The sequence below is a fragment of the Salmo salar genome, chromosome 04 (assembly GCF_965601325.2).
Source record: "Salmo salar chromosome 04, fSalSal1, whole genome shotgun sequence".
NCBI classification, from domain to species: domain Eukaryota; kingdom Metazoa; phylum Chordata; class Actinopteri; order Salmoniformes; family Salmonidae; genus Salmo; species Salmo salar.
Window position 1 is genome coordinate 38,718,163 of NC_138294.1, and position 27,364 is coordinate 38,745,526.

General features: G+C 41.6%; 1 protein-coding gene across 1 annotated transcript; it reads right to left on the reverse strand.

The window, feature by feature from the left end:
- Positions 1–622: 622 nt before the first annotated feature.
- Positions 623–27,364, reverse strand: aldh3a2b (aldehyde dehydrogenase 3 family, member A2b). Its single transcript, XM_014195780.3, has 11 exons — positions 27,078–27,364; positions 24,727–24,889; positions 24,320–24,551; positions 11,151–11,236; positions 9,770–9,978; positions 9,538–9,655; positions 7,452–7,593; positions 2,494–2,660; positions 2,180–2,279; positions 1,842–2,080; positions 623–1,728 (listed from the first exon to the last, which is right to left on the reverse strand). Exons 2-11 carry the CDS (start codon positions 24,886–24,888, stop codon positions 1,714–1,716), a joined length of 1,470 nt encoding a protein of 489 aa, XP_014051255.1. The 5' UTR covers position 24,889; positions 27,078–27,364; the 3' UTR covers positions 623–1,713.

Sequence of the window (27,364 nt, forward strand, 5' to 3'; positions counted from 1 at the left end):
AAGAGCTTTCATTGTCTGCTTAAATGCCCCCTTTATTTATCCTATGGTTCTGACTTGGTGTACAGGGAGAATACTGTAAGAATGGCCCATGTTCTGAATTCTGTCACTTTACATTTAAAAAGTGCTGAACACATAGTTATGACTACGTCCGTCTTAGCTCGCTCATTAATTTCTAAATCGAAACTGCGGATTGCCTCTTATCCGCTCATTGTTCCCTTATGCCATAGTTTGTACATATATCAATTGTCAGTAGAAACCAGTTGTTTAAGCAAGTCAGCCATATCAAATGAGTGTTTTTAAAAGGCAGTAAATGAGGCTGAATGAACTGTTTCGCTGCCAGACGAGGCTCTGCTGAAAGCCAGGTGTAGCAGTGGTAAGGATTCACTCAATGGTGCTGAAAAGAAAGCTCTGCTGTTGGGACAGCTTTATGTAGGCCCTAACAGTTTGTGGGCACCGTTTGTCACCGTTATAGTGCAATCCATGTATTGTTTAGTGTTGTGTTGTGTAGTGCTGGCATACATAAAAAAAATGGGGGGAGTTTGAACCACCAAGATTTACATGCTAAAATCGGCACTGGATATTCCTCTCATTCCCTATCAATAACACAACCGCAATCAATAAGTGAAGGACATAAAAACGGATTTATTACAAATGAATTACAATCAATGCCATGGGAATGCTCTGATGGCAATACAAAAACATTGAAATTATACGCTGTTACTCCTTCATTGTTGCTCAGACATAGTAGTTGTCATACTTTGTTACATCCTGAGCTATTGAATACAAGTTCTGCAGGCAAATATTTTAAGAACTCTGTGGTGAAATCGAAGGTGGAATTCTCAAAAGGTAATTGATTGGTTATTTGGTTTTGTTTCAGGCACATAACAGAACAAACAACAATTGCCCTGGAAAAGCATGGTAAACCACTGACAGGGAATGTTAAAGTTATACTTCAAATAAAATACATCTCCATTGCAATCTCTTTCTAACGGTTGAAATTAAAAACTGAAATGATAACAGAACTAGAGTTGTGCTTCTCTGAGGCTTACTGAAACATACAAGCATGCGTAATAGTAGTACAGTATTAACACACAATACTTCCTGATTATTCATTCATATGAAAGAGATTTATGCAATCCTTAGAGAACCTTGCATATAGGTCAGCTATGCTGCTTCAAAGCACAGTGATATAAAGGTTATAACAAGTTATAACTGGTCATAAGAGTTCTGCAATGTTTCTTTTGATACATTATCCAAAAAGTTAATAAGCAGCAAACATTTCAAAGTTTTAAGGCTTCAAATAAAAAGACAACCGGAGCGGACAGGTTTACCTAACAAATTCACACAATATTACACTGATTAAAGTGCCATAAATCAGATAAAAGATCACATTCATAAAATCTGTTGTTGCTAGCTAATGTTAGTAAGCATTAGCAAGCTAATCCTTCTGAAACGGCTTCATGCAGAACTGTATAATAATTCTAATAGGGGTTATTGGGGCCACTTCCCATTCACTCTCTCATTGTCATGGTGACGGAGGGGTTAAAGGTTGAACCTGACATTACTATGGTTACGGATGGTTATTATCTTGAAGCAGACAGAATCTTAACCGGGTCAAAGTTAATTTAGCGCTTTTAGACCCAACTCTGTTCCAGGGTCCAGCGGGTCACCAGAGTAACATCAGGCCAGAAGTACGGGTAGACTTGTTTGATCTCACTGAAGATATCTCTGAAGAAACACACACATCCACCAATCAGTGAAACTCCATCTAAAATTCCCAAATCTCTTCTTACCAGCCCCCCCCCTCCCCCCCACCACACACTTTCCTCCCTCCTCCTAACCTGTAGCACCACAGCAGCCACCACAGCGAAGATAGCGAGCAGCGTCATGCGGCCTAACCACCCCAGGTCAGGATTTTTGAGGATGAAGAAGCGTGCCCAGAACAGTTTCTTGGCAGTATGGGGAGGGTAGCGCATGTCGTTAACCCCCTCCATCTTCAGCTGCTTGATAAGACAGCCCCTCAGGTGGCTCAGGTTGTCAAAGCTGAACTTGCCGTGGTAGCTGCCCATACCACTGTTACCTACAGGGGGAAACATGAAGAACACATATCTCTTCTCATTTGACTCTGTGTGAAACAGCAATTTTTTTGTTGGTGTGTTATATAGTGAACCTTACTTACCCACTCCACCAAAGGGCAGTGCACTGACAGAGTAGTGCACAAGACAGTCATTAGCCAACACTCCTCCACTGGAGGTCTCTGCTATCACTTTCTTTATCACCTAAAGAGTGAGAGGGAACAAGAGAGAGAGACAGAAAGAGAGAAGGGGGAGGCAGAGAGAGAGAAGAGAAAGGGAGGGAGGGTTGAGTAGGAGGGGAGAGAGAGAATGAGACATTTTAAATAAAAGAACAGTCCACCATTATTGTTTTTAAAAGAAATATTTGCTGAGCATGTGCTTGTGTGTTCTCTATATGTGTGCATGTGTGAGTAGTTACCTTGTCATCAGGTGAGAAGATATAGAGGGCGAGGGGTTTCTCTCCCTTGTTGATGAAGTTGATGGCCTCGTCCACTCCACTGACCGTCAGGATGGGGAGCAGGGGACCAAAAATCTCCTCCTGCATCACCTTGGAGTTCACCTGCACGTCCTTCAGTACTGTAGGAGCTGAGGAGGGGAGCATAGATACACAACTAGATGTGTCAGGGTAACCAACTGTAGGGTATGTGGTGGGCAGAACATAGATATACATCAACTAGATCTACAAATAAGGGCTTAACACTAAAGCAAACTGCTTGGTACTAAATAATGTAGTGGGGTTTGTTTGTGTATATAATAACCATGGGCCTGTAATGTATGTGATACCTATGGAGGCATATGACAGTCATATAATACAAATAATTTATTCAACTTGTATAGCGCTTACAGAAAGAATTTCAAAGGAAAACAAAAAGGCAAAACAAACAAACAACAAATTGTAAATATGGAGATTGAATAGTGTCTCTAGCCAGCTATGAATGTTGGAAGGAGTTGAGGCAGTTTTGATAGGTAAAGTGATACCTACAAGTATGTATCATCAAATCAAATGTTATTAGTCACATGCACCAAATACAACAAGTGTGGACTTTACACTGAAATGCTTACATACGAGCCCCTAACCAACAATGCAGTTTAAAAGAATACGGACAAGAATAAGAAATAAAAGTAACAAGTAATTAAAGAGCAGCAGTATAATAACAATAGCGAGACTATATACAGGGGGTACCGGTTAGTTGAGGTAATACGTACATGTAGGTAGAGTTATTAAAGTGACTATGCATAGATGATAACAACAGAGAGCAGCAGTGGTGTAAAAGAGGGGGAAGGGGGAGAACAGTCTATGACTAGGGTGGCTGGAGTCTTTGACAATTTTTAGGGCCTTCCTCTGACTGCCTGGTATAGAGGTAGGTCCTGGATGGCAGGAAGCTTGGCCCCAGTGATGTACTGGGCCGTTCGCACTACTCTCTGTAGTGCCTTAACCTGTTGGGTCTAGGGGGCAGCATTTGCACGTCTGGATAAAAAAAATGTACCCGATTTAATCTGGTTACTAATCCTACCCAGTAACTAGAATATGCATATACTTATTATATATGGATAGAAAACACTCTAAAGTTTCCAAAACTGTTTGAATGGTGTCTGTGAGTATAACAGAACTCATTTGGCAGGCAAAACCCTGAGACATTTTCTGACAGGAAGTGGATACCTGATGTGTTGTATTGACTTTAAACCTATCCCATTGAAAAACACAGGGGTTTAGGAATATTTTGGCACTTCCTATTGCTTCCACTAGATGTCACCAGCCTTTACAAAGTGTTTTGAGTCTTCTGGAGGGAGATCTGACCGAACAAGAGCCATGGAACGGTGATGTCCCATTAGACACCTGGCGCGCTACTTCATGTTGGGTACCCTCGTTCCAATACGTTATAAAAGGCTATGCATTCGTCCACCTTGAATATTATTCATGTTCTGGTTAAAAAAGGCCCTAATGATTTATGCTATACAACGTTTGACATGTTTGAACGAACGGAAATATATTTTTTCCCCTCGTTCATGACGAGAAGTCCGGCTGGCTTACATCATGTGCTAACGAGACGGAGATTTTTGGACATAAATGATGAGCTTTTTTGAACAAAACTACATTCGTTATGGACCTGTGATACCTGGAAGTGAAATCTGATGAAGAGAATCAAAGGTAATGGATTATTTACATAGTATTTTCGATTTTAGATCTCCCCAACATGACGTCTAGTCTGTATCGCAACGCGTATTTTTCTGGGCACAGTGCTCAGATTATTGCAAAGTGTGATTTCCCAGTAAGGTTATTTTTAAATCTGGCAAGTTGATTGCGTTCAAAAGATGTAAATCTATAATTCTTTAAATGACAATATAATATTTTACCAATGTTTTCTAATTTTAATTATTTAATTTGTGACGCTGACTTGACTGCCGGTTATTGGAGGGAAACGATTTCCTCAACATCAATGCCATAGTAAAACGCTGTTTTTGTATATAAATATGAACTTGATAGAACTAAAAATGCATGCATTGTCTAACATAATGTCCTAGGAGTGTCATCTGATGGAGATTGTAAAAGGTTAGTGTATCATTTTAGCTGGTTTTATGGTTTTGGTGACCCTGTCTTTGACTTGACAAAACATTACACACAACTCTTGTAAATGTACTGTCCTAACATACTCTAAATTTATGCTTTCGCCGTAAAACCTTTTTGAAATCGTAAAACGTGGTTAGATTAAGGAGATGTTTATCTTTCAAATGGTGTAACATAGTTGTATTTTTGAAAAATTTGAATTTTGACATTTATTTGGATTCAAATTTGCCGCTCTTGAAATGCACCTGCTGTTGATGGAGTGCACCACAGGTGGCACGCTAGCGTCCCACCTAGCCCCAAGAGGTTAAGGTCGGAAGCCGAGCAGTTGCCATACCAGGCAGTGATGCAACAAGTCAGGATGCTCTCGATGGTGCAGCTATAGAACCTTTTGAGGATCTGAGAACCCATGCCAAATCTTTTCAGTCTCCTGAGGGGGAATAGGTTTTGTCGTGCCCTCTAACGACTGTCTTGGTGTGCTTGGACCATGTTAGTTTGTTGGTGATGCGGACACCAAGGAACTTGAAGCTCTCAACCTGCTCCACTACAGCCCCGTCGATGAGAATGGGGGCGTGCTCGGTCCTCTTTTTCCTGTAGTCCACAATCATCTCATTTGTCTTGATCACGTTGAGGGAGAGGTTGTTGTCGTTGCACCACATGGCCAGGTCTCTGACCTCCTCCCTATAGGCTGTCTCGTCGTTGTCGGTGATCAGGCCTACCCCTGTTGTGTCATCGGCAAACTTAATGATGGTGTTGGAGTCATACCTGGCCATGCAGTCATGAGTGAACAAGGAGTACAGGAGGAGACTGAGCATGCACCCCTGAGGGGCCCCTGTGTTGAGGATCAGTGTGGCAGATGTGTTGTTACCTACTCATACCACCTGGGGGCGGCCTGTCAGGAAGTCCAGGATCCAGTTGCAGAGGGAGGTGTTTAGTCCCAGGGTCCTTAGCTTATTGATGAGCTTTGAGGGCACTATGGTGTTGAACGCTGAGCTATAGTCAATCAATAGCATTCTCACATAGGTGTTCCTTTTGTGCAGGTGGGAAAGGCCAGTGTGTAGTGCAATTGAGATTGCATCATCTGTGGATCTGTTGGGGCGGTATGCAAATTGGAGTGGGTCTAGGGTTTCTAGGATAATGGTGTTGATGTGAGCAATAACCAGCCTTTCAAAGCACTTCATGGCTACAGACGTGAGTGCTACGGGTTGGTAGTCATTTAGGCAGGCTACCTTAGTGTTCTTGGGCACAGGGACTATGCTGGTCTGCTTGAAACATGTTGGTATTACAGACTCGAACAGGGAGAGGTTGAAAATGTCAGTGAAGAGACTTGCCAGATGGTCAGCGCAAGCTCGGAGTACACGTCTGGCCCTGAGGCCTTGGGAATGTTGACCTGTTTAAAGGTCATACTCACATCGGCTGCGTAGAGCGTGATCAGAGTCTTCCGGAACAGCTGGTGCTCTCACGCATGTTTTAGTGTTATTTGCCTCGAAGCGAGCATAGAAGTAGTTTAGCTCATGTGGTAGGCTCATGTCACTGGACAGTTCTCGGCTGTGCTTCCCTTTGTAGTCTGTAATGGATTGCATGCCCTGTCACATCCAACGACCATCAGAGCCTGTGTAGTACGATTCGATCTTAGTCCTGTATTGACGCTTTGCCTGTTTGATGGTTTGTCGGCAGGCATAGCGGGAATTCTTATAAGCTTCCCGCTCCTTGAAAGCGGCAGCTCTAGCCGTTAGCTCAGTGCGGATGTTGCCTGTAATCCATGGCTTCTGGTTGGGGTATGTACGTACGGTCACTGTGGGGACGACGTCATCAATGCACTTATTGATGAAGCCAGTGACTGATGTGGTGTACTCCTCAATGCCATTGGAGGAATCTCGGAACATATTCCAGTCTGTGCTAGCAAAACAGTCCTGTAGCTTAGCATCTGCTTCATCTGACCACTTTTTTATTGATCAAGTCACTGGTGCTTCCTGCTTTAATTTTTGCTTGTAAGCAGGAATCAGGAGGATAGAATTATGGTCAGATTTGCCAAATGGAGGGCGAGGGAGAGCTTTGTATGCATCTCTGTGTGTGGAGTAAAGGTGGTCCAGAGTTTTTTTCCCTCTGGTTGCACATTTAACATGCTGATAGAAAACGGATTTAAGTTTCCCTGCATTAATGTCCCCAGCTACTAGGAGCACTGCCTCTGGGTGAGCATTTTCTTGTTTGCTTAGGGCGGAATACAGCTCATTCAATGCTGTCTTAGTGCCAGGCCTCAGTCTGTGGTTGTATGTAAACAGCTACGAAAAATACAGATGAAAACTCTCTAGGTAGATAGTGTGGTCTACAGCTTATCATGAGATACTCTACCTCAGGCGAGCAATAGCTCGTGAGTTTAATCTTCCACGTAGGTTTTCTATTTTATTTTCCAAAGATTGCACGTTTTCTAGCAGAATGGAAGGAAGTGGGGGTTTTAATTGATCGCCTACAAATTCTCAGAAGGCAGCCCGCCCTTTGGCCCCTTTTTCTCTTCACGCAAATCGCGGGGATCTGGGCCTGTTCCTGGGAGAGCAGTATATCATTCACGTCGGGCTCGTCAGACTCGTTAAAGGAAAAAATTGATTCTGCCAGTCCGTGGTGAGTAATCGCAGGCCTGAGCGGCAACATTATGTACAAAATAAGTTACAAACAACAGAAAGAAACTAACAAAAAACACAACTGGTTGGAGGCATGTAAAACGTCAGCCTTCTTCTCCGGCACCATCTTAGGTAGCTAGGCCTATCATAAGTAGTACAGTATCTATGTAGCATTATGCTTGTCATAAGTAGTACCTATGTAGCACGTTGACTCATCACTATCCCCTCCTATAGCGATGGTGCTGTCCTCTGTCATGGCCATGATGCGTTTGAAGTGGCGCTGGTTGATAATGCGTCCGTAGTCGGGGCAGGTCTTGGGGTCCTCTGTGTAGAAGGCCTGAAAGGAAAATACATGTACACAATTGACCAATTGTACATTACATAATAGATGGGTTGCCTGACAAAGTCACGAAAATGATGACGTGATAATTATGCCAAGAAGCTGTAATGTGGGAAATCGTAGGTGGATTGTTTTAGCTAGTTTCATCTTGTTCTTAACACCTGAAAACAAGACATGGTATCTTGACTTATGTCATGTCTATGCCATTATGTCAAAAATTGGATCGCTAACCAACAACTGTAACAATTAGGGATGCACGATATATCGGTAAGCATATCGGAATCTGCCGATATTAGCTAAAAATACCAACATCAGCATCGGCCCGATGTCTAGTTTAACACTGATGTGCAAAATTGATGTCAAAGCTGACGTGCATACCTATATAGCGTAGTTAGATGACGCCACGAAAATTATAGCACTACACGTGCAACACAGCATTCCTAACCTAGCCTACAATGTCTGCTGTGTGATTCGAGCAGTCAACAAGTCGAGCAGTCATTTGAAAGAGGAAAAAAATTTCAGCGAGACAACTCAAAGGCAAAATTCATTCAAGATAATGGAATTCACTGCCCTTGACAATCAACCTTTCTCTGTCGTGGACGATGTTGTCTTTCGCCGACTGGTCAAGCACCTCGAGCCCCGGTACACAATACCAAGTAGGCGCTATTTTTCAGATGTTGCCCTACCGGAGTTACACAGTATTGTTGAAATGCACATCCATGAGCTACTTGCTATGGGCGTCACTGCTATTAGCTTCACAACACAGTGGGTCGACAAAGGATTTTGTACTGAGGAAAGCCGTATTGCATGCTCAAGAATGTGCTGGTTCTCATACCGCTGCTGCCATTTCAATGGCATTTGAGAACATGTTTGAAACTTTGGAACATGAACACACTCCTAGCGCCATTTGAACAACTGACTCGAGAAATAAGCTCATCAACTGCGTCTGCAGCAGACGTGATACCCTGTCATGGCATTGAAACGCCTGCTCAACAAAAATGCCAACACAGACCGTCGGGTTAACTTAGAAAAGTACTCCACTAGAGGCTGTGAACAAGCAATTTGGTGGAATTCTCTCTGAGCCTCTTTACTGTGTCACCACCATGCTCGATGCTAGGTACAAGGACTGCTACTTCGATGCAGACAAGAAACAGGGTTTACGTGAAATGTTACAGACACAGCTGGACAAGATGGAAACAGACACAGTGACAGTGCGCACCGAGGAAGAGAGGCCACGGACAGACAGAGCTGAAACTTCACTGCTTGACATGTATGATGAAATCGAAACAGCACAGCAAGTAAGTGAAAGAAATAGACTTTGATTATGTTTTACTGGTAATGGGGACATACGTAAATGCCAACAAAATAACTTTTTGGTCAGTGTGTGTGTTTCAACTATTTAACTGTACTAGAATGCTTAAAAGGTCGCTAAAATTGTAAATATCGGGTATCAGGTTTTTTGGCAAGGAAAATATTGGATATCGGTATGGAGAAAAAAATATATGAAATGTATGCATTCACTACTGTAAGTCGCTCTGGATAAGAGCGTCTGCTAAATGACTAAAATGTAAAATGGTATCAGCCAAAAATGTAATATCGGTGCATCCCTAGTAACAATGTATTTGAGAGATAACAAGTGCTCATTGTGCAAATGTATTTGTTTTCAATAAACATTTGGAGATGAAATATAGTTCAATTCCTTTTGATTTTAAACTAACGCCGTCTGTTTTGCACCAAAGTCTTTGTTGCTAAACAACCCACCTGTCTATAATTACAATAAGCTTGTGAGAGCACTGGTTTTGTGGGACAAAGACGTCAGGAAAAAGGCCTCCTTTTCCACTCTAACAAAAACTGTCAGTACCTTTATGGTTGATACTCAATGCTTAGTTAGTGAAGCCAGATATATACTCCTTTTTATACTCCCAACATAGTGAGTTGTACTTTGATGGACTTCTTGATCTCCTCCAGCACGCGGCCCTGGATGCTGGGCTCACACAGGATGTAGTCTGGAGCGATACACGTCTGCCCACAGTTAGAATACTTCCCCCATGTCACACGCCTACAGGAGAGAGAAGAGGGAAGAGAGGGAGGGACAAGGCGAGAAACAGAAGAGAGTTAGAACGTTGTATCTGTGTCGGTCTGTCCGTTTCTGTATCTGTGTGTGTTCTCTTACCGGCAGGCGATGGGGATGTCACAGTTCTTGTCGATGTAACAGGGGCTCTTGCCCCCCAGCTCCAAGGTAATGGGGGTGAGGTGTTTGGCTGCTGCCTCCATCACCAGTTTACCCACCATGCTGTTCCCTGTGTAGAACACATGGTCGAACCGCTGACGCAGCAACTCCTGGGTCTCTGAGACACCCCCTGTCACCACTGGGTACAACTCCTAGAGATGCAGGGAAAAACACATTGTTGTTTACAACACATTATGCATGATGTTATATACAGATTACATAGAAATACATTTACGTCATTTAGCAGACGTCATTTAGCAGATTTGTCCAGAGCAACTTACAGGAGCAATTAGGGATAAGTACCTTGCTCAAGGACACATCGACAGATTTGTCACCTAGGGGATTTGAACCAGCTACCTGTCAGGTACTGGCCCAACACTCTTTTCCGCTAGCCTACCTGCCACCCCAACAGGGAGGTAGATGCACACTGTTTATACATCAACAGATTTGTCACCTAGTCAGCTCAGGGATTCGAACCAGCTACCTTACGGATACTGGCCCAACACTCTTTACCGCTAGGCTATCTGCCACCCCTACAGCGGTAAGGGTACACTACGGTTTTTAAATGCCGACACTAAACCTTCTCTCGAGAAACTTTCGAAGAGCAATTGAAAGGCATTTTACTTGTCTATAAAGGAATGCCATTTCTGAAACGGGACTCATACGTCCATCACTAGGCGAACAGAAATGTGAATCAAATAATCTCGAGCTGCTTGCGGACAGCCTGCCTGCACGCAGAGTCAGACCACTCTCTCCTAAAAAATTACTTTAAAGTTTGTTAAATACCGTGACTTACCAAGACATTTAGTAGAAAGAAAACACATCTTCTGCTCGGAATCGACTCCTAAGTTTCAGTATTTTTGGAACGGAGATGACTGATTAGTTGCTGTACTCCCGAGAATACGAATGATTTTCATAGCGAGCTAGCGAGGGACGGAGAGAAAAGGCGAGGGGCACAGTATAGGCAGGTAGGCCACCAGGCAGACAGAGTCAGAACCATGCACTAGGCCTATCTGTCGGCCATCAAAAGCTACATATCGCAGTGGAATGCTGTACTTTGCAATTTCTTGGCTTGCAATGTCTCGCAACTCCAGGGCCTATCATCAATGAATAGGCTAGAATATTCTACACGCAACAGACCAAAGACTGAAAACACACTTGCATCATTAGCGAAGAGAAAGCGCAGGTGAGCCAGCTGCACTGTGATTTTAATTTTGTGGGGGGAGGGAAATAAATATATTTTTTCTATTTGGGATTTTTCTTAGCGTTAAGATGTTTATACGTTCACACCCCTAGTGTGTGACTGCGTGTGCATGTGTGTTACCTTGTCTATGTAGGCGGGCAGCAGGTCCTCCATAACCTTGGCGGTGTGGACACACACCTCAGACGGCTTCACCACAGCAGCGTTGCCTGGCACAGAGAATAGTACAGTTGTCATTAGCATTAGCTTAAGGATGCTAAGACGAACAATGGAGTTATTGGTTAGCACTGGGTCATAAGTCTTGGGGCAGACAAACAAAGTTGGAGTTGGAGTGATACCTTATGAGTCGGGCCAGACAGAATGTGTTGGCATTTACTGGCATAGAAAGAGATCCTATTTATATGTTTACTTATCTCTTATTCAGTCTAATCCAATGTTTGGTTCTCACCTGCAGAGCCATTATGACATTACATTTTATTCAGTTGGGGGGGGGGGGGGGGGGGGGGACAACCACATATCACAGTCATTGCAATAGACCCTTTTACAAAATATATTTATCACATATGATATTACAGTACTATATGTCCCTCTGCAGCCACCATCCACCGGGATGACTGGTGTGTGTGTGTAAAGGTCCTTCTGTAAGGCAAGGCAGAACTCTCACCGAGTGAACGGCCATAATCTTGCCTCTGGTAACTGATAGCAGGGTTAGAGAATAAAGTCCAGCCCAACACACACATTAATCAATAACAGTCCAAGCTCAATGCCAACAGCTATTTACTTGGCTGAATGCTAAATGTCTGTTAAATATATTATGCCATTTCTCCATTACACGAACCAGGAGGAACTAGGACGAGAGATAACCAGACAAGATGTTTCCTCAAAGTGTTTCCCACTACCAATCCAATCAGAATGGAAACTTGTTACTTGGAGACTCAACTGTTACGTCTCAATGAAGGCTTAACCAGAGAAATATAGATCATTGGATATGGGCCAAACCACTTAAACTCCAAAGATCTAGATGCTACATAGACCCACCACTCTCTTCCAATTGTAAGACTGGTTAAAAAATATATATGATTTCACCTTTATTTAACCAGGAAGGCCAGTTGAGAACAAGTTCTCACTTACAACTGCGACCTGGCCAAGATAAAGCAATGCAGTGCGACACAAACAACACAGAGTTACACATGGAATAAACAAACGTACAGTCAATAACACAATAGGAGAAAAAACATACAATGGAATTTGAGAAATGTTAAATGCACAATATTCACTTCAACACAACACTGTGACAAATACTGACCACTGACCAGTTAAAATCTCTCTGGTCAAATGCTAATGATGTTAAACTAATACCCCACAGGGGGTTGGGATTACACAGTAGACCAGATCAATTAGTTAGCTAGCTAACATGCCTAAATACTGAAATATCTTTACATTTTTTTGAAAGATAAGCTTGAAATGGCCATGGTCTAATTGACTCAACAACCAAAAACACACAGTACCAGTCAAAAGTTTGGAAACAGCTACTTATTCAAGGGTTTTTCTTTATTTTGCTATTTTCTACATTGTAGAATAATAGTGAAGACATCAAAACTATGAAATAACACATTGGGAATCATGTAGTAACCAAAAAAGTGTTAAAAAAATGAAAATATACTGCTCCAAAAAATAAAGGGAACACTTAAACAACACAATGTAACTCCAAGTCAATCACACTTCTGTGAAATCAAACTGTCCACTTAGGAAGCAACACTGATTGACAATAAATTTCACACGCTGTTGTGCAAATGGAATAGACAACAGGTGGAAATTATAGGCAATAAGCAAGACACCCCCAATAAAGGAGTGGTTCTGCAGGTGGAGACCACAGACCACTTCTCAGTTCCTATGCTTCCTGGCTGATGTTTTGGTCACTTTTGAATGCTGGCGGTGCTTTCACTCTAGTGGTAGCATGAGACAGAGTCTACAACCCACACAAGTGGCTCAGGTAGTGCAGCTCATCCAGGATGGCACATCAATGCGAGCTGAGGCAAGAAGGTTTGCTGTGTCTGTCAGCGTAGTGTCCAGAGCATGGAGGCGCTACCAGGAGACAGGCCAGTACATCAGGAGACGTGGAGGAGGCCGTAGGAGGGCAACAACCCAGAAGCAGGACCGCTACCGCCGCCTTTGTGCAAGGAGGAGCAGGAGGAACACTGCCAGAGCCCTGCAAAATGACCTCCAGCAGGCCACAAATGTGCATGTGTCTGCTCAAACGGTCAGAAACAGACTCCATGAGGGTGGTATGAGGGCCCGATGTCCACAGGTGGGGGTTGTGCTTACAGCCCAACACCGTGCAGGACGTTTGGCATTTGCCAGAGAACACCAAGATTGGCAAATTCGCCACTTGCGCCCTGTGCTCTTCACAGATGAAAGCAGGTTCACACTGAGCACATGTGGCAGACGTGAAAGAGTCTGGAGACGCCGTGGAGAACGTTCTGCTGCCTGCAACATCCTCCAGCATGACCGGTTTGGCGGTGGGTCAGTCATGGTGTGGGGTGGCATTTCTTTGGGGGGCCGCACAGCCCTCCATGTGCTCGCCAGAGGTAGCCTGACTGCCATTAGGTACCGAGATGAGATCCTCAGACCCCTTGTGAGACCATATGCTGGTGCGGTTGGCCCTGGGTTCCTCCTAATGCAAGACAATGCTAGACCTCATGTGGCTGGAGTGTGTCAGCAGTTCCTGCAAGAGGAAGGCATTGATGCTATGGACCGCCCGTTCCCCAGACCTGAATCCAATTGAGCACATCTGGGACATCATGTCTCACTCCATCCACCAACGCCACGTTGCACCACAGACTGTCCAGGAGTTGGCAGATGCTTTAGTCCAGGTCTGGGAGGAGATCCCTCAGGAGACAATCCACCACCTCATCAGGAGCATGCCCAGGCGTTGTAGGGAGGTCATACAGGCACGTGGAGGCCACATACACTACTGAGCCTCATTTTTACTTGTTTTAACCTCTTGACGGTCGCCTAGGATAGGGGGCGCTACAGCGATTTTTGAAAAAAAATTGTGCCCATTTTAAACGGCCTCCTACTCAAACTCAAGCTAGGATATGCATATAATTAATACTTGTGGATAGAAAACACCCTAAAATTTCTAAAACTTTTTGAATGGTGTCTGTGAGTATAACGGAACTCATATGGCAGTCAAAACCCCGAGACCGATCGTAACAGGATGTGGAATTCTGAATTGCGGACTCAACTTCAGCACCTTGCCTATAAATCACACCGTGAGCAATGGTTCATTGAGCACTTCCTATTGCTTCCACTAGATGTCCCCAGTCTTTACAAAGTGATTTGAGCCTTCTACTGTGAAAACTGAATGAATGAGACGCAGTGGAACGTGGTCACACGGAGAGGGCCATCACAATTATGACGCCGGCGCCCCTGGTTACCCTCCCCTTTCGAAACGTTTTGAAACACAATGCAATCGTCCCCCTTGAATCTTATTGGAGCTCTGGTTGAAAAAGGCCCTAAAGATTTATGTTATACAATGTTTGACATGTTTGAACGAACCAAAAAAAAAATGTAATGCATTTTGTTGAGAGAGAAGTCCCGCAGCCGACGGAAGTTTTGGAGCAGCCTTCAGAACGCGCTAACAAGAACAAGCTATTGGGACGTAAAGGATTAACTTTTTCGAACTAAAATACATTTGTTGTGGACCTGGGATTCCTGGAAGTGCTTTCTGATAAAGATAATCAAAGGTAAGGGATTATTGCCAATAGTATACAAGAGTAGATTTGATATGCGATTGTTCCAAGATGGCGCTGACCTGTAACGGTAGCCTATTTTTCTGAGTATCGCATCCCCTTTTATCGCAAAGTGTGATTACCCAGTAAAGTTATTTTTAAATCTGGCATTACAGGTGCTTTCAAGAGATATTCATCTATAAATCTTAGAATGACAATATTACATTTTAAAAATGTTTTCGAATAGTAATTTAGTAAATTGTAGCGCCGTTTCACCGGATGCATTTGAGGGAAAATAGTTAGTCAACGTCACGCGCCGATGTAAAATGCTGTTTTTATATATAAATATGAACTTTATCGAACAACAGAATGCATGTATTGTGTAACATGATGTCCTAGGTGTGTCATCTGATGAAGATTGTCAAAGGTTAGTGCTGCATTTAGCTGTTTTTTGGTTATTTGTGATGCATGTGGTTGGTCGGAAAATGGGTATGTGGCTACTTTTACGATATACTCCTCTAACATAATCTAATGTTTTGCTTTTGCTGTAAAGCCTTTTTGAAATCGGACAACGTGGTTCGATTCAGGAGAGGTGTATCTATAAAACGATATAACATAGTCCTATATTTGAATTTAAAAAAATATTACATTTTGTTATGCTAATGGCGATAGGATTTTTCGCTGGATGTCAAGCGCGACCAGGGGTTAAGGACATTACATCAAAGTTGGATCAGCCTGTAGTGTTTTTTTCCACTTTAATTTTGAGTGTGACTCCAAATCCAGACCTCCATAGGTTGATAAATTGGATTTCCATTGATTATTTTTGTGTGATTTTGTTGTCAGCACATTCAAGTATGTAAAGAAAAAAGTATTTAATAAGATTATTTCTTTCATTCAGATCTAGGATGTGTTGTTTAAGTGTTCCCTTTATTTCTTTGAGCAGTGTATATTTTAGATTTTTCGAAATAGCCCCACTGCCTTGATGACAGCTTTGCACACTCTTGGCATTCTCTCAACCAGCTTCATGAGGTAGTCTCCTGGAATGCTTTTCCAAAAGTCTGTTCCCACATGCTGAGCACTTGCTGGCTGCTTTTCCTTCACTCTGCGGTCCAACTCATCCCAAACCATCTCAATTGGGTTGAGGTTGGGTGATTTTGGAGGTCAGGTCATCTGATGCAGCACTCCATCACATTCCTTCTTGGTAAAATAGCCCTTACACAGCCTGGAGGTGTGTTGGGTCATTGTCCCATGATAGTTGTCCCATGATAGTCCCATTAAGATGGGATGGCGTATTGCTGCAGAATGCTGTAGCAGCCATGCTGGTTAAGTGTGCTTTGAATTCTAAATAAATCACAGACAGTGTCACCAGCAAAGCACCCCCACACCATCACACCTCCTCCTCCACGCTTCACGGTGGGAACCACACATGCGGAGATCATCTGGGAACCAAAAATCAGAATTTTTTTGACTCATCAGACCAAAAGACAGATTTCTACCGTTCTAATGTCCATTGCTTGTGTTTCTTGGCCCAAGCAAGTCGCTTCTTCTTATTTGTGTCCTTTAGTAGTGGTTTCTTTGCAGCAATTCTACCATGAAGGCCTTATTCACACAGTCTCCTCTAAACAGTTGATGTTGAGATGTGTCTGTTAGTTGAACTCTGTGAAGCATTTATTTGGGCTGCAATCTGAGGTGCAGTTAATTGCCGATTTCTGAGGCTGGTAAGTCTAATAAACTTATCCTCTACAGCAGAGGTAACTATGGGTCTTCTTTTCCTGTGGCGGTCCTCATGAGAGCCAGTTTCATCATAGAGCTTGATGGTTTTTGCGATTGCATTTGAAGAAACTTTCAAAGTTCTTGAAATTTTCCAGATTGACTGACCTTCATATCTTAAAGTAATGATGGATTGTAGTTTCTCTTTGCTTATTTGAGCTGTTCTTGCCATAATATGGACTTGATCGTTTACCAAATAGGGCTATCTTCTGTATACCCCACTACCTTGTCACAACACAACTGATTGGCTCAAACATATTAAGAAGGAAAGAAATTCCACAAATTAACTTTTAACAAAGCATTCCTCATGATCTGGTTGAGAGAATGCCAAGAGTGTGCAAAGCTGTCATCAAGGCAAAGGGTGGCTACTTTGAATTAGTACTACATGATTGGTTACTACATGATTCCATATGTGTTAATTCATAGTTTTGATATCTTCACTATTATTCTACAATGTAGAAAATAGTAAAAATAAAGAAAAACCCTGGAATAAGGGTAGTCGTTTGACTGGTACTGTATGTAGACAAACGAAGGAAGGGAAACCCTGCTAGGTCTTTTTTTATTTATTTATTATTATTAATTTTTATTGAATGTTTAAAACATACAAAATACTTGCAGTGAAGCTGCTCAACAACTACATCACATTAGTCATCTAACAGACTCCCATCCAGAGTGACACACAGAAGAAACCAGGGTCAATGCCCTGCTCAAGGGCACATCGACAGATCTCCCAAAAGGTCAAAAAACGGGGACCTGTTTTAACTTCTCTAGGGTAGGGAGCAGTATTTTGACGTCTGGATGAAAAGCGTGCCCAAATTAAACTGCCTGCTACTCAGGCTCAGAAGGTAGGATATGCATATTATTAGTATATTTGGATGGAAAACACTCTGAAGTTTCTAAAACTGTTTGAATGATGTCTGTGAGTATAACAGAACTCATATGGCAGGCAAAACCCTGAGAAAAATCCAACCAGGAAGTGGGAAATCTGAGGGTTGTAGTTTTTTCAATTGATTCCCTATTCAAACTACAGTGACTTAGGGTTCATTTTGCACTTCCTAAGGCTTCCACTAGATGTCAACAGTCTTTAGAACATCGTTTCATGCTTCTACTGTGAATTTGAAGTGAACAAGAGGGCCTGGAAGTAGATGAGTGGGAAAATGACATGAGCTCAGAGGCGGGACGCTCACGTGAGTGTGAGCTGTGTTCCTTTTCTTTTCTGAAGACATTGGAATTGTCCGGTTGGAATATTACTGAAGATTTCTGTTAAAAACATCCTAAAGATTGATGCTATACATCGTTTGACATATTTCTACTAACGTAAATATAACTTTTTTTGACTTCTCATCGTGATATTTCGGCGCGATTCCTGCATTTGGAGTAGTGGACTGAATGCGCGAACAAAAAGGAGGTATTTGGACATAAATTATGGACTTTATCGAACAAAACAAACATTTATTGTGGACCTGGGATTCCTGGGAGTGCATTCTGATGAAGATCATCAAAGGTAAGTGAATATTTATAATATTATTTCTGAGGTTTATTGACCCCACAAAATGGCGGGTTTGGTTTCGTGTCTGAACGCTGTACTCAGATTATTGCAAAGTGTGCTTTCACTGTAAAGTTTTTTTGAAATCTGACAGCGGTTGCATTAAGGAGAAGTGTATCTATAATTCTTTGAATTACAGTTTAATATTTTATCAACGTTTATGATGAGTATTTCTGTAAATTGATGTGCTCATTCACCGGAAGTTTTGGGAGGCAAAACATTTCTGAACATTACACGCCAATGTAAAATGGGGTTTTTGGATATAAATATGAACTTTATCGAGCTAAACATACATGTATTGTGTAACATGAAGTCCTATGAGTGCCATCTGATGAAGATCAAAGGTTAGTCATTAATTTTAGCTGTATTTGTGTTTTTTTGTGACGCCTCTCCTTGCTTGGAAAATGGCTGTGTGGTTTTTCTTGTCAAGGTGATGTCCTAACATAATCTAATGCTATGCTTTCGCCGTAAAGCCTTTTTGAAATCGGACAATGTGGTTGGATTAACGAGAAGATTATCTTTAAAATGGTGTAAAATACTTGTATGTGTGAGAAATTTGAATTATGAGATTTTTGTTGTTTTGAATTTGGCGCCCTGCTATTTCACTGGCTGTTTGAATAGTGTGTCCCGCAGGTGGGACGGTCACGTCCCACATACCCAAGAGAGGTTAATAATAATTTTAAAAAATGAATTCCAAGACCCCCCCCCAATGCACCAACAACCAAAAAAATTAACAAAAGAGAAAAAAAAGACCTAGCCCATAGAAGTTAATTCTGAGTGCTATGCATTTCGCTAGTTTTTTTGCTTCACAACACTGAAGTGAAAGAGGCCTCCAGTTTTTTTTAGAAAGACTGGATCTTTATATTTGCCATCTGGGTCTTGTTTTAATAATAGTGAAATCAAACCTTCCTGCTGAGTACCTGACAGACTACCATTTCTATAGGAGTATTTAAAACAAGCTAGCAATGCTAGATATACCTCTACCGGATTGCCATCAAGCCCTGGGGTTTTTCCAGACTGAAAGGATTTAATAGCCTCAACGTTATTCCTCTGTAATTTGACCTTCGCACAGATCTTTCTGTACATTTGTATATTTTCCATTTTGTATTATTTGGAAAGAATTCCTTACAATAATTGTCATTCAGTGGGTGAGGATGAGAAGGAAAAGAGAACATCTGCTTAAAATATTTAGCTTCCTCTTTTAAAATATCATTTGAGGAAAATCATAGATGACTCCATCTTCAGTATCAAGTTTCTGCAAATTATTTTTGTTAGCGTTCCTGTGTTGGAGATTCAGGAAGAATTTTGTGCATTTTTCTCCATATTCCATCCAGTTTGCTTTATTTTTGTAATAGATTACATTAGATTGTTCTTGAATAAGTTCCTCCAGTTCTTTTTGTTTTTCCTCTAACTTATTTCTTATCTCTGTAGTATCATTTTTATTGCTATCTACCTGTACTATTAGTTCATATATTCATATATTTCCCTTGTTAGTCTAGTCTTAGTCTGGTCTCTTTAGCCAGAAACTGCTTTTTTATTATTGATGAATATTGATGAATATTGATGAATATTGAATTGAATGACCTATCCCAAACAATAAGGCGATTTGCTGAACCTATGTTATACTGGAAAAATTCTGTTATAAATTATTTTGTTCTAGTTAAAAATAAATGGTCCTCCAGTAAAGATTGATTAAATTTCCAATATCCCATCCACATGGTAATTCTATAAGAGTTATGTGAAGGCCAATTAGATGATGATCCGATCGCATCCTGTCTCCTATTAAAACCTTTTAAAACTTTGATGCAAGAGAGAAAGGGGCAAAAAAGTAATCAACATGACTAGCTTGATTAAGTCTCCTCCATGTATATCTCACTTGGTCAGGGTTTTTCAGTCTCCAAATATCCACTATTTCTAAGGCGTCCATAATGTTTGTGATTTCCTTAAGGGCATGGTGATGATAGTTATAGTCTCCTATCATAATGATTTGATCATTTGTTGCTTGTAAATTCAATAAATTGGTATAAATATTTTCAAATAAGTATGGATCATCCTGATTTGGACCACATGTCCACTTTCATATTTAAAAAGATCCACCTTCCTTGCGAATCATTCTTGACTATTTGCACATTCAGATCAAATGTTTTGTTAATTAAAATCATCACACCTTTTGAGTTCCTTTGTCCATGACAGAAAATTATTTCACCACCCCATTCCTTTTTCCACGCAACTTAATCTTTTATTTATTTATTTGTATTTTATTTCACCTTTATTTAACCAGGTAGACAAGTTGAGAACAAGTTCTCATTTACAATTGCGACCTGGCCAAGATAAAGCAAGCAGTTTGACACACACAACAACACAGAGTTACACATGGAGTAAAACAAACATACAGTCAATAATATAGTAGAAAAATAAGTCTATATACAAAGTGAGCAAATGAGGTGAGATAACGGAGGTAAAGGCAAAAAAGGCCATGGTGGCGAAGTAAATACAATATAGCAAGTCAAACACTGGAATGGTAGATTTTCAGTGGAAGAAAGTGCAACGTAGAAATAGAAATAATGGGGTGCAAAGGAGCAAAATAAATAAATAAATACAGTAGGGGAAGATGGAAGTTGTTTGGGCTAAATTATAGATGGGCTATGTACAGGTGCAGTAATCTGCTCTGACAGCTGGTGCTTAAAGCTAGTGAGGGAGATAAGTGTTTCCAGTTTTAGAGATTTTTGTAGTTCGTTCCAGTCATTGGCAGCAGAGAACTGGAAGGAGAGGCAGCTGAAGGAGGAATTGGCTTTGGAGGTGACCAGAGAGATATACCTGCTGGAGCGCGTGCTACAGGTGGGTGCTGCTATGGTGACCAGCGAGCTGAGATAAGGGGGAACTTTACCTAGCAGGGTCTTGTAGATGACCTGGAGCCAGTGGGTTTGGCGACGAGTATGAAGCGAGGGCCAGCCAACGAGAGCGTACAGGTCGCAGTGGTGGGTAGTATATGGGGCTTTGGTGACAAAACGGATGGCACTGTGATAGACTGCATCCAATTTATTGAGTAGGGTATTGGAGGCTATTTTGTAAATGACATCGCCGAAGTCGAGGATCGGTAGGATGGTCAGTTTTATGAGGGTATGTTTGGCAGCATGAGTGAAAGATGCTTTGTTGCGAAATAGGAAGTCAATTCTAGATTTAACTTTGGATTGGAGATGTTTGATGTGAGACTGGAAGGAGGGTTTACAGTCTAACCAGACACCTAGGTATTTGTAGTTGTCCACATATTTTAAGTCAGAACCGTCCAGAGTAGTGATGCTGGACGGGCGGGCAGGTGCAGGCAGCGATCGGTTGAAGAGCATGCATTTAGTTTTACTTGTATTTAAGAGCAGTTGAAGGCCACGGAAGGAGAGTCGTATGGCATTGAAGCTCGTCTGGAGGGTAGTTAACCTCTCTAGGGAAGGTGGGACGAAATCGTCCCACCTACGTAACAGCCAGTGGAATCCTGTGGCGCGTTATTCAAATACCTTAGAAATGCTATTACTTCAATTTCTCAAACATATGACTATTTTACACCATTTTAAAGACAAGACTCTCGTTGATCTAACCACACTGTCCGATTTCAAAAAGGCTTTACAACGAAAGCAAAACATTAGATTATGTCAGCAGAGTACCCAGCCAGAAATAATCAGACACCCATTTTTCAAGCTAGCATATAATGTCACATAAACCCAAACCACAGCTAAATGCAGCACTAACCTTTGATGATCTTCATCAGATGACACGCCTAGGACATTATGTTATACAATACATGCATGTTTTGTTCAATCAAGTTCATATTTATATCAAAAAACAGCTTTTTACATTAGCATGTGACGTTCAGAACTAGCATACCCCCCTCAAACCTCCGGTGAATTTACTAAATTACTCACGATAAACGTTCACAAAAAGCATAACAATTATTTTAAGAATTATAGATACAAAACTCCTCTATGCACTCGCTATGTCCGATTTTAAAATAGCTTTTCGGTGAAAGCACATTTTGCAATATTCTAAGTAGATAGCCCGGCATCACAGGGCTAGCTATTTAGACACCCACCAAGTTTAGCCCTCACCAAAGTCAGATTTACTATAAGAAAAATGTTATTACCTTTGCTGTTCTTCGTCAGAATGCACTCCCAGGACATCTACTTCAATAACAAATGTTGGTTTGGTTCAAAATAATCCATAGTTATGTTCAAATATCCTCTGTTTTGTTCGTGCGTTCAAGACACTATCCGAAGTGTCAAGAAGGGTGACGCGCCCGACGCGTTTCGTGACAAAAAAATTCTAAATATTCCATTACCGTACTTCGAAGCATGTCAACCGCTGTTTAAAATCAATTTTTATGCCATTTTTCTCGTAAAAAAGCGATAATATTCCGACCGGGAATCTGTGTTTTAGTACAAAGAGAGAGAAAATAAAAACATGGGGTCGCCTCGTGCACGCGCCTCAGTCTCATTGTCCTCTGATAGACCACTTACCAAAGGCGCTAATGTTTTTCAGCCAGGGGCTGCCTCGACATCATTCAGCTTTTTCCCGGGTTCTGAGAGCCTATGGGAGCCGTAGGAAGTGTCACGTTACAGCAAAGATCCTAAGTTTTAGGAATGTAGGAATGGTCAGAGAGGGCACTTCCTGTACAGAATCTTCTCAGGTTTTTGCCTGCCATATGAGTTCTGTTATACTCACAGACACCATTCAAACAGTTTTAGAAACTTTAGGGTGTTTTCTATCCAAAGCCAATAATTACATGCATATTCTAGTTTCTGGGCAGTAGTAATAACCAGATTAGATCGGGTACGTTTTTTATCCGGCCGTGTAAATACTGCCCCCTAGCCCTAACAGGTTAACACAGTGTCCAAAGAAGGGCCAGAAGTATACAGATTGGTGTCGTCTGTGTAGAGGTGGATCAGAGACTCACCAGCAGCAAGAGCGACATCATTGATGTATACAGAGAAAAGAGGTGGCCCAAGAATTGAACCCTGTGGCACCCCCATAGAGACTGCCAGAGGCCCGGACAACAGGCCCTCCGATTTGACACACTGAACTCTAAGGATGTAGAGTAAGTTTCCTGTAAACAGTATATGTTATATTCCTTTTCTTTTAGCCACGTAAAGACTAATCTTCTTTTTTTTTTTATCTGCTAAACCATTACAATTATAACTGGCTATACTTATTTCACCCCTTATCATAACTAGATACTATTCTCAGTCTAAATTGACCATAATTAGTGCTTGTAAAGTTACAGCCATAAGAGGTATTATGACAGTCAAAATGTTAGATTTCAAATGTCTGATATTTAGAATCCAAGAAACAGGTTCTAGCAAAATGTGTTTTATTCCCTTGCCTGTTTGCCTGTGAGCCAATGCCACAGATGTTAGAATATTGGGTCAAGATATTATATGTGTAGTAAATCTGAGTAGGTTGATGTGTATGATATTGGATGTGCTGTGTATGATATTGGATGATATAACCCTGCTAGGTCTTTGTAGATAGAAGGTGTAAATTGGTCATAAATTGGGATAAATTGGTCATCAAAAAGAAAGGAGGACCAAGGCACTCTTCATATAATTAAAATGCCTTAATTCAATGGAACAAAGACTTTAAAACTGTGACCCGTTTCGGCAGCATATCATTCGTCAGGGAGTACAAAGACACATGTCTAAGTGAAGCTTTCTTAATTAACCAGAAAATGTGTGGTTATTTCTGGTTGTTTATCAACGTTAGCTGGCTAACTTTGTAGTATACCTCTCAGGTGTTTACTGTGGTGCTGCTTGTATACAAACAACAGTGATCATTGGCAATAAGCTTTTAAAACAGACAAACGTGAATAAAACAAACGTGAATAATTCAGAAGTACATTCACTGGTGGCCATCTTGGAAGGGGGAAAGATGGAGGGCTAGATGATCATGACTGACACAATACAAGGACGGAGTCTCACCCTTGGTGGATAAAGTCCCTGATAGTGGCAGTGCTCAGAGTTCGCATGCATGCATGCATGCATGCAAGCACACACAAACACACACACACCCACAAATTGATAACAGTCAAGGAACTTTGAACCTGTCTTTGATAGGTAAGAGGCTGAGAGGAAAATTGTGTAATACTGATTGAAAGGACCTGGCCTGGGAGAAGCATAGATGGATTAATGGTCTGGGGGTAGGTCACACACAAACACGCACACAGACACACACTACCCAACCCCCCCACTCCACCCTACCTGCAGCGATAGCCCCTATAAGCGGCTGTATGGTGACGGCCCAGGGGTAGTTCCATGCTCCTATGATGAGCACCACTCCCAGCGGTTCAGGCTGGATGTAAACCGTGTCTGAGATGGTCAGGAGGTTCTTCTCAACAGGCCGGGGGGCAGCCCACTCTGCCAGCTTCTTCACTGCAAGGACAATCTCCCCTTCCAGGCCCAGTGTCTCATACAGCTGGGTGCCTGCCTCACTCTAGATGATTGGAGGATAGAAGATGGATATGGACATAGATGAGGATAGATACATGCACACAGACACACTTGTGCGTGTGCAAACATACGCTGTAAAAACAAACACACAAATACATTTATGCTCACACACACATACTCCTCTCTCACTCACACTGTCTGTCTGTTTGTCTCTCTACCTTGTTAAGGTCTTTCTTGATGGCCTCAGCTATCTCCTTCTCTCTCTCCAAGAGGAATCTCTGGAGGTTTTTCAGCTGGCGGATCCGGTGTTCTAAGGGCTTCGACCTCCCGGTGAGGAACGCTTTCCTCGCGCGCTCCACCGCCTTCTGCTCACGGGACATTCTACAAGAGGTGATGGATGGGTGGATGTTACAAACACGCCCCCCAAAATAACATAAATGTTTCTACTGTAAACGAACGGCACTATTCACAACCATTTTATCTTTTATACTCCTGAGTCATGCTGTGTTGATGACAACACAGTTGTGTATCAGGGATGATTTCATCTATTGGCTATAATGTTAGATAGTCAACATACTGATGAGAGTAACTATGTTCATCCTGGGCTCAAAGACGTAACATAGTAAATGTAAATCTGGGACTCTCAAATGAGTCAATATGTTATGTTTGGTATGGTTACATAAGGCAGAAGATTACTTAAGCCAAAAACAAAAGGAGGGGAGCTTGGTCAGGGAGGATGGGGGGGTGTATAAGGCAAACTTCTAGCAGCCCAAAAGTTGTGCGTTTGAATCACATTTTAGATAACTTTAGCTTTTTAGCTAAACAGCAACTTTACAAATACTTAGTAAATTTTTGCTGTTTTGCAACTACTTAGCATGTTAGCTAATTTTTCCCCTAATCCTAACCCTTAATCTTAACCCTAACCTTAAACTCTAACCCTAATAAAAACCACAAGTCAGGTGTAATCAGGATGCTTTGAACATTAAATTAAATATTCAACTCAAAATGTTATGACTTTTTTACTCTTAGATTTTGAGGGATGACATTTAAAGTACGGGCACTTTTTTCATACGATACATAGCCTCATATATTTAATTTTCAAAGACAAAAGTAGGCATATCAGATTTCAAATGACTAATGTGACAAAATTGGGGAATAGCAGTAGTGTTCTTGCTGACAAGCACACTAATTACCCTATATTTTAGCCCATTGTTAAGAATGATCAGACTAAAATAAGTAAATAAAAAATAAAATCTCCTGAAGACAAAATGCCATTAATCTGCCCCCACACCCTAATCAAATAATTGTTATATTTATTGTCCCCCCTCTAGAATCAAATGTACACTTTTGGGTTCACAATGTTTTAGACAAAATTATTTTCATAGTTAACAAATCAGGTCACCCCACCAAACGTCCCAGCTAAAACATACTGTAGGTCTCTGTCTGCTGCCTTTTCATTGTCACAGCCTAAATGCAAATCCCCAAACAATTTCTCTCCATTCAACTTCACTCTGATCTTAAGGGGCGTTTCTTTAAAACATGCATCCAATCCCCTTGGTACTTTACATAACTAGACCAATCATATGCTTCAATGTGCCGCGGTTGACAGTGCTGTGGTAGGACAGGACAATGATAAAGGTTCCACTCATGGTGTTAAATTGGAGACTCAGATGCTCCTATTTTAAAACTGCGCCCATTTATTTAGCCAGGAGAGTCCACTCAGTAACAATTGCCATTGTTTTCCAGGGAGTCCTGGGTTCCGTATCATCGATTTGGAGCACAGTTGAAAAGTTAACGCGCTGACTAATTAGAAAAATAAAAGCAGTACTTTTCAATGCGTGAGATATATTGTGAGAGGTGTGCCGTGAGAGCGTGAGAAGAGGGTCAAATTCGTGAGAGTTGGCAGCTCTGCCCTAACCCCCTTGCCTAGCTAACTGTAAAACGGAAGTAGGTACTCGGTGCCACCTAGGCAACAAGAAAACGTTAGCCGCAACAAATTGGAATTCATGACGTCTCATACGTTTGAAAATTTAATTCGTAACATATTGTACGAAATTGATTTTGGACATCCACAAATTACTAGGTTGCTCTGTTTGCCTTGGTCAACCGACTTTGCATGCTTTGGTGTTGTCGGCAATAACAGCTATGATGAAATGCTGTCAAAAGCCTAAAACAAGACAAGACAAAGTAAATGACTTGTATTATCCCATTATAACGGCGTAACTACATGTGAACTAAAGAACCGCGCATTGTAGGCTACACAGATTGGTTAGAATGAACTATGTAACAACACTGGCTCCATGCGAGATCAAATCATAGAATCATTCTGAGCCGTTAAATTACACGGTAGCCTTGAGTTTGAGTGACAGCTCTTCGTTATGGCTAAAAATAATCAGTTTGAGAGAAGGTGTTGTTCATGATTCTATTCTGCTGAGTCAACATGTACAAAAGGCTTGACCACAACCTTTAACACAGTAACGTTGTACTGGTTTGCAGCAGGCCATTCTGTAACGTTTCTTGGTTATCACTAATTGAATATGTAACTCGCAAACACAATTTCAACTCTTACCTGACGGGCTGTTATTCCAAATCTCACTCAGATTATTCGCAAAATTGCTAAATGCCGAATCAACGACGTTAGAAATGATCCACAAACTCAGTCCGAACCACTATAGACTAAAGATGAAATACGGATCTTCATTCACTTAATGTGGCAGCCAAAGAAAGACGCGTGAGCGGAGTACCTACTTCCGTTTTACAGTGGAAAAACGAAGTTAGGTTGAAATGAGTGAATCCCTGAAAATCATAAACATCCCTTTTCCACCGCTGCTAAGGGTGGATCTCCGTTAATTCTGC

What these genes read in the sequence shown, in the direction of transcription:
- aldh3a2b (XM_014195780.3), bottom strand. Translation starts at nt 24,888, where the DNA reads ATGTCCCGTGAGCAGAAGGCGGTGGAGCGCGCGAGGAAAGCGTTCCTC. An exon ending in TCAAGAAAGACCTTAACAAG is followed by an intron (nt 24,552 to 24,726) that starts GTAGAGAGACAA and finishes CCAATCATCTAG; the next exon opens with AGTGAGGCAGGCACCCAGCT. An exon ending in TCTTCTCACCTGATGACAAG is followed by an intron (nt 2,280 to 2,493) that starts GTAACTACTCAC and finishes CTCACTCTTTAG; the next exon opens with GTGATAAAGAAAGTGATAGC.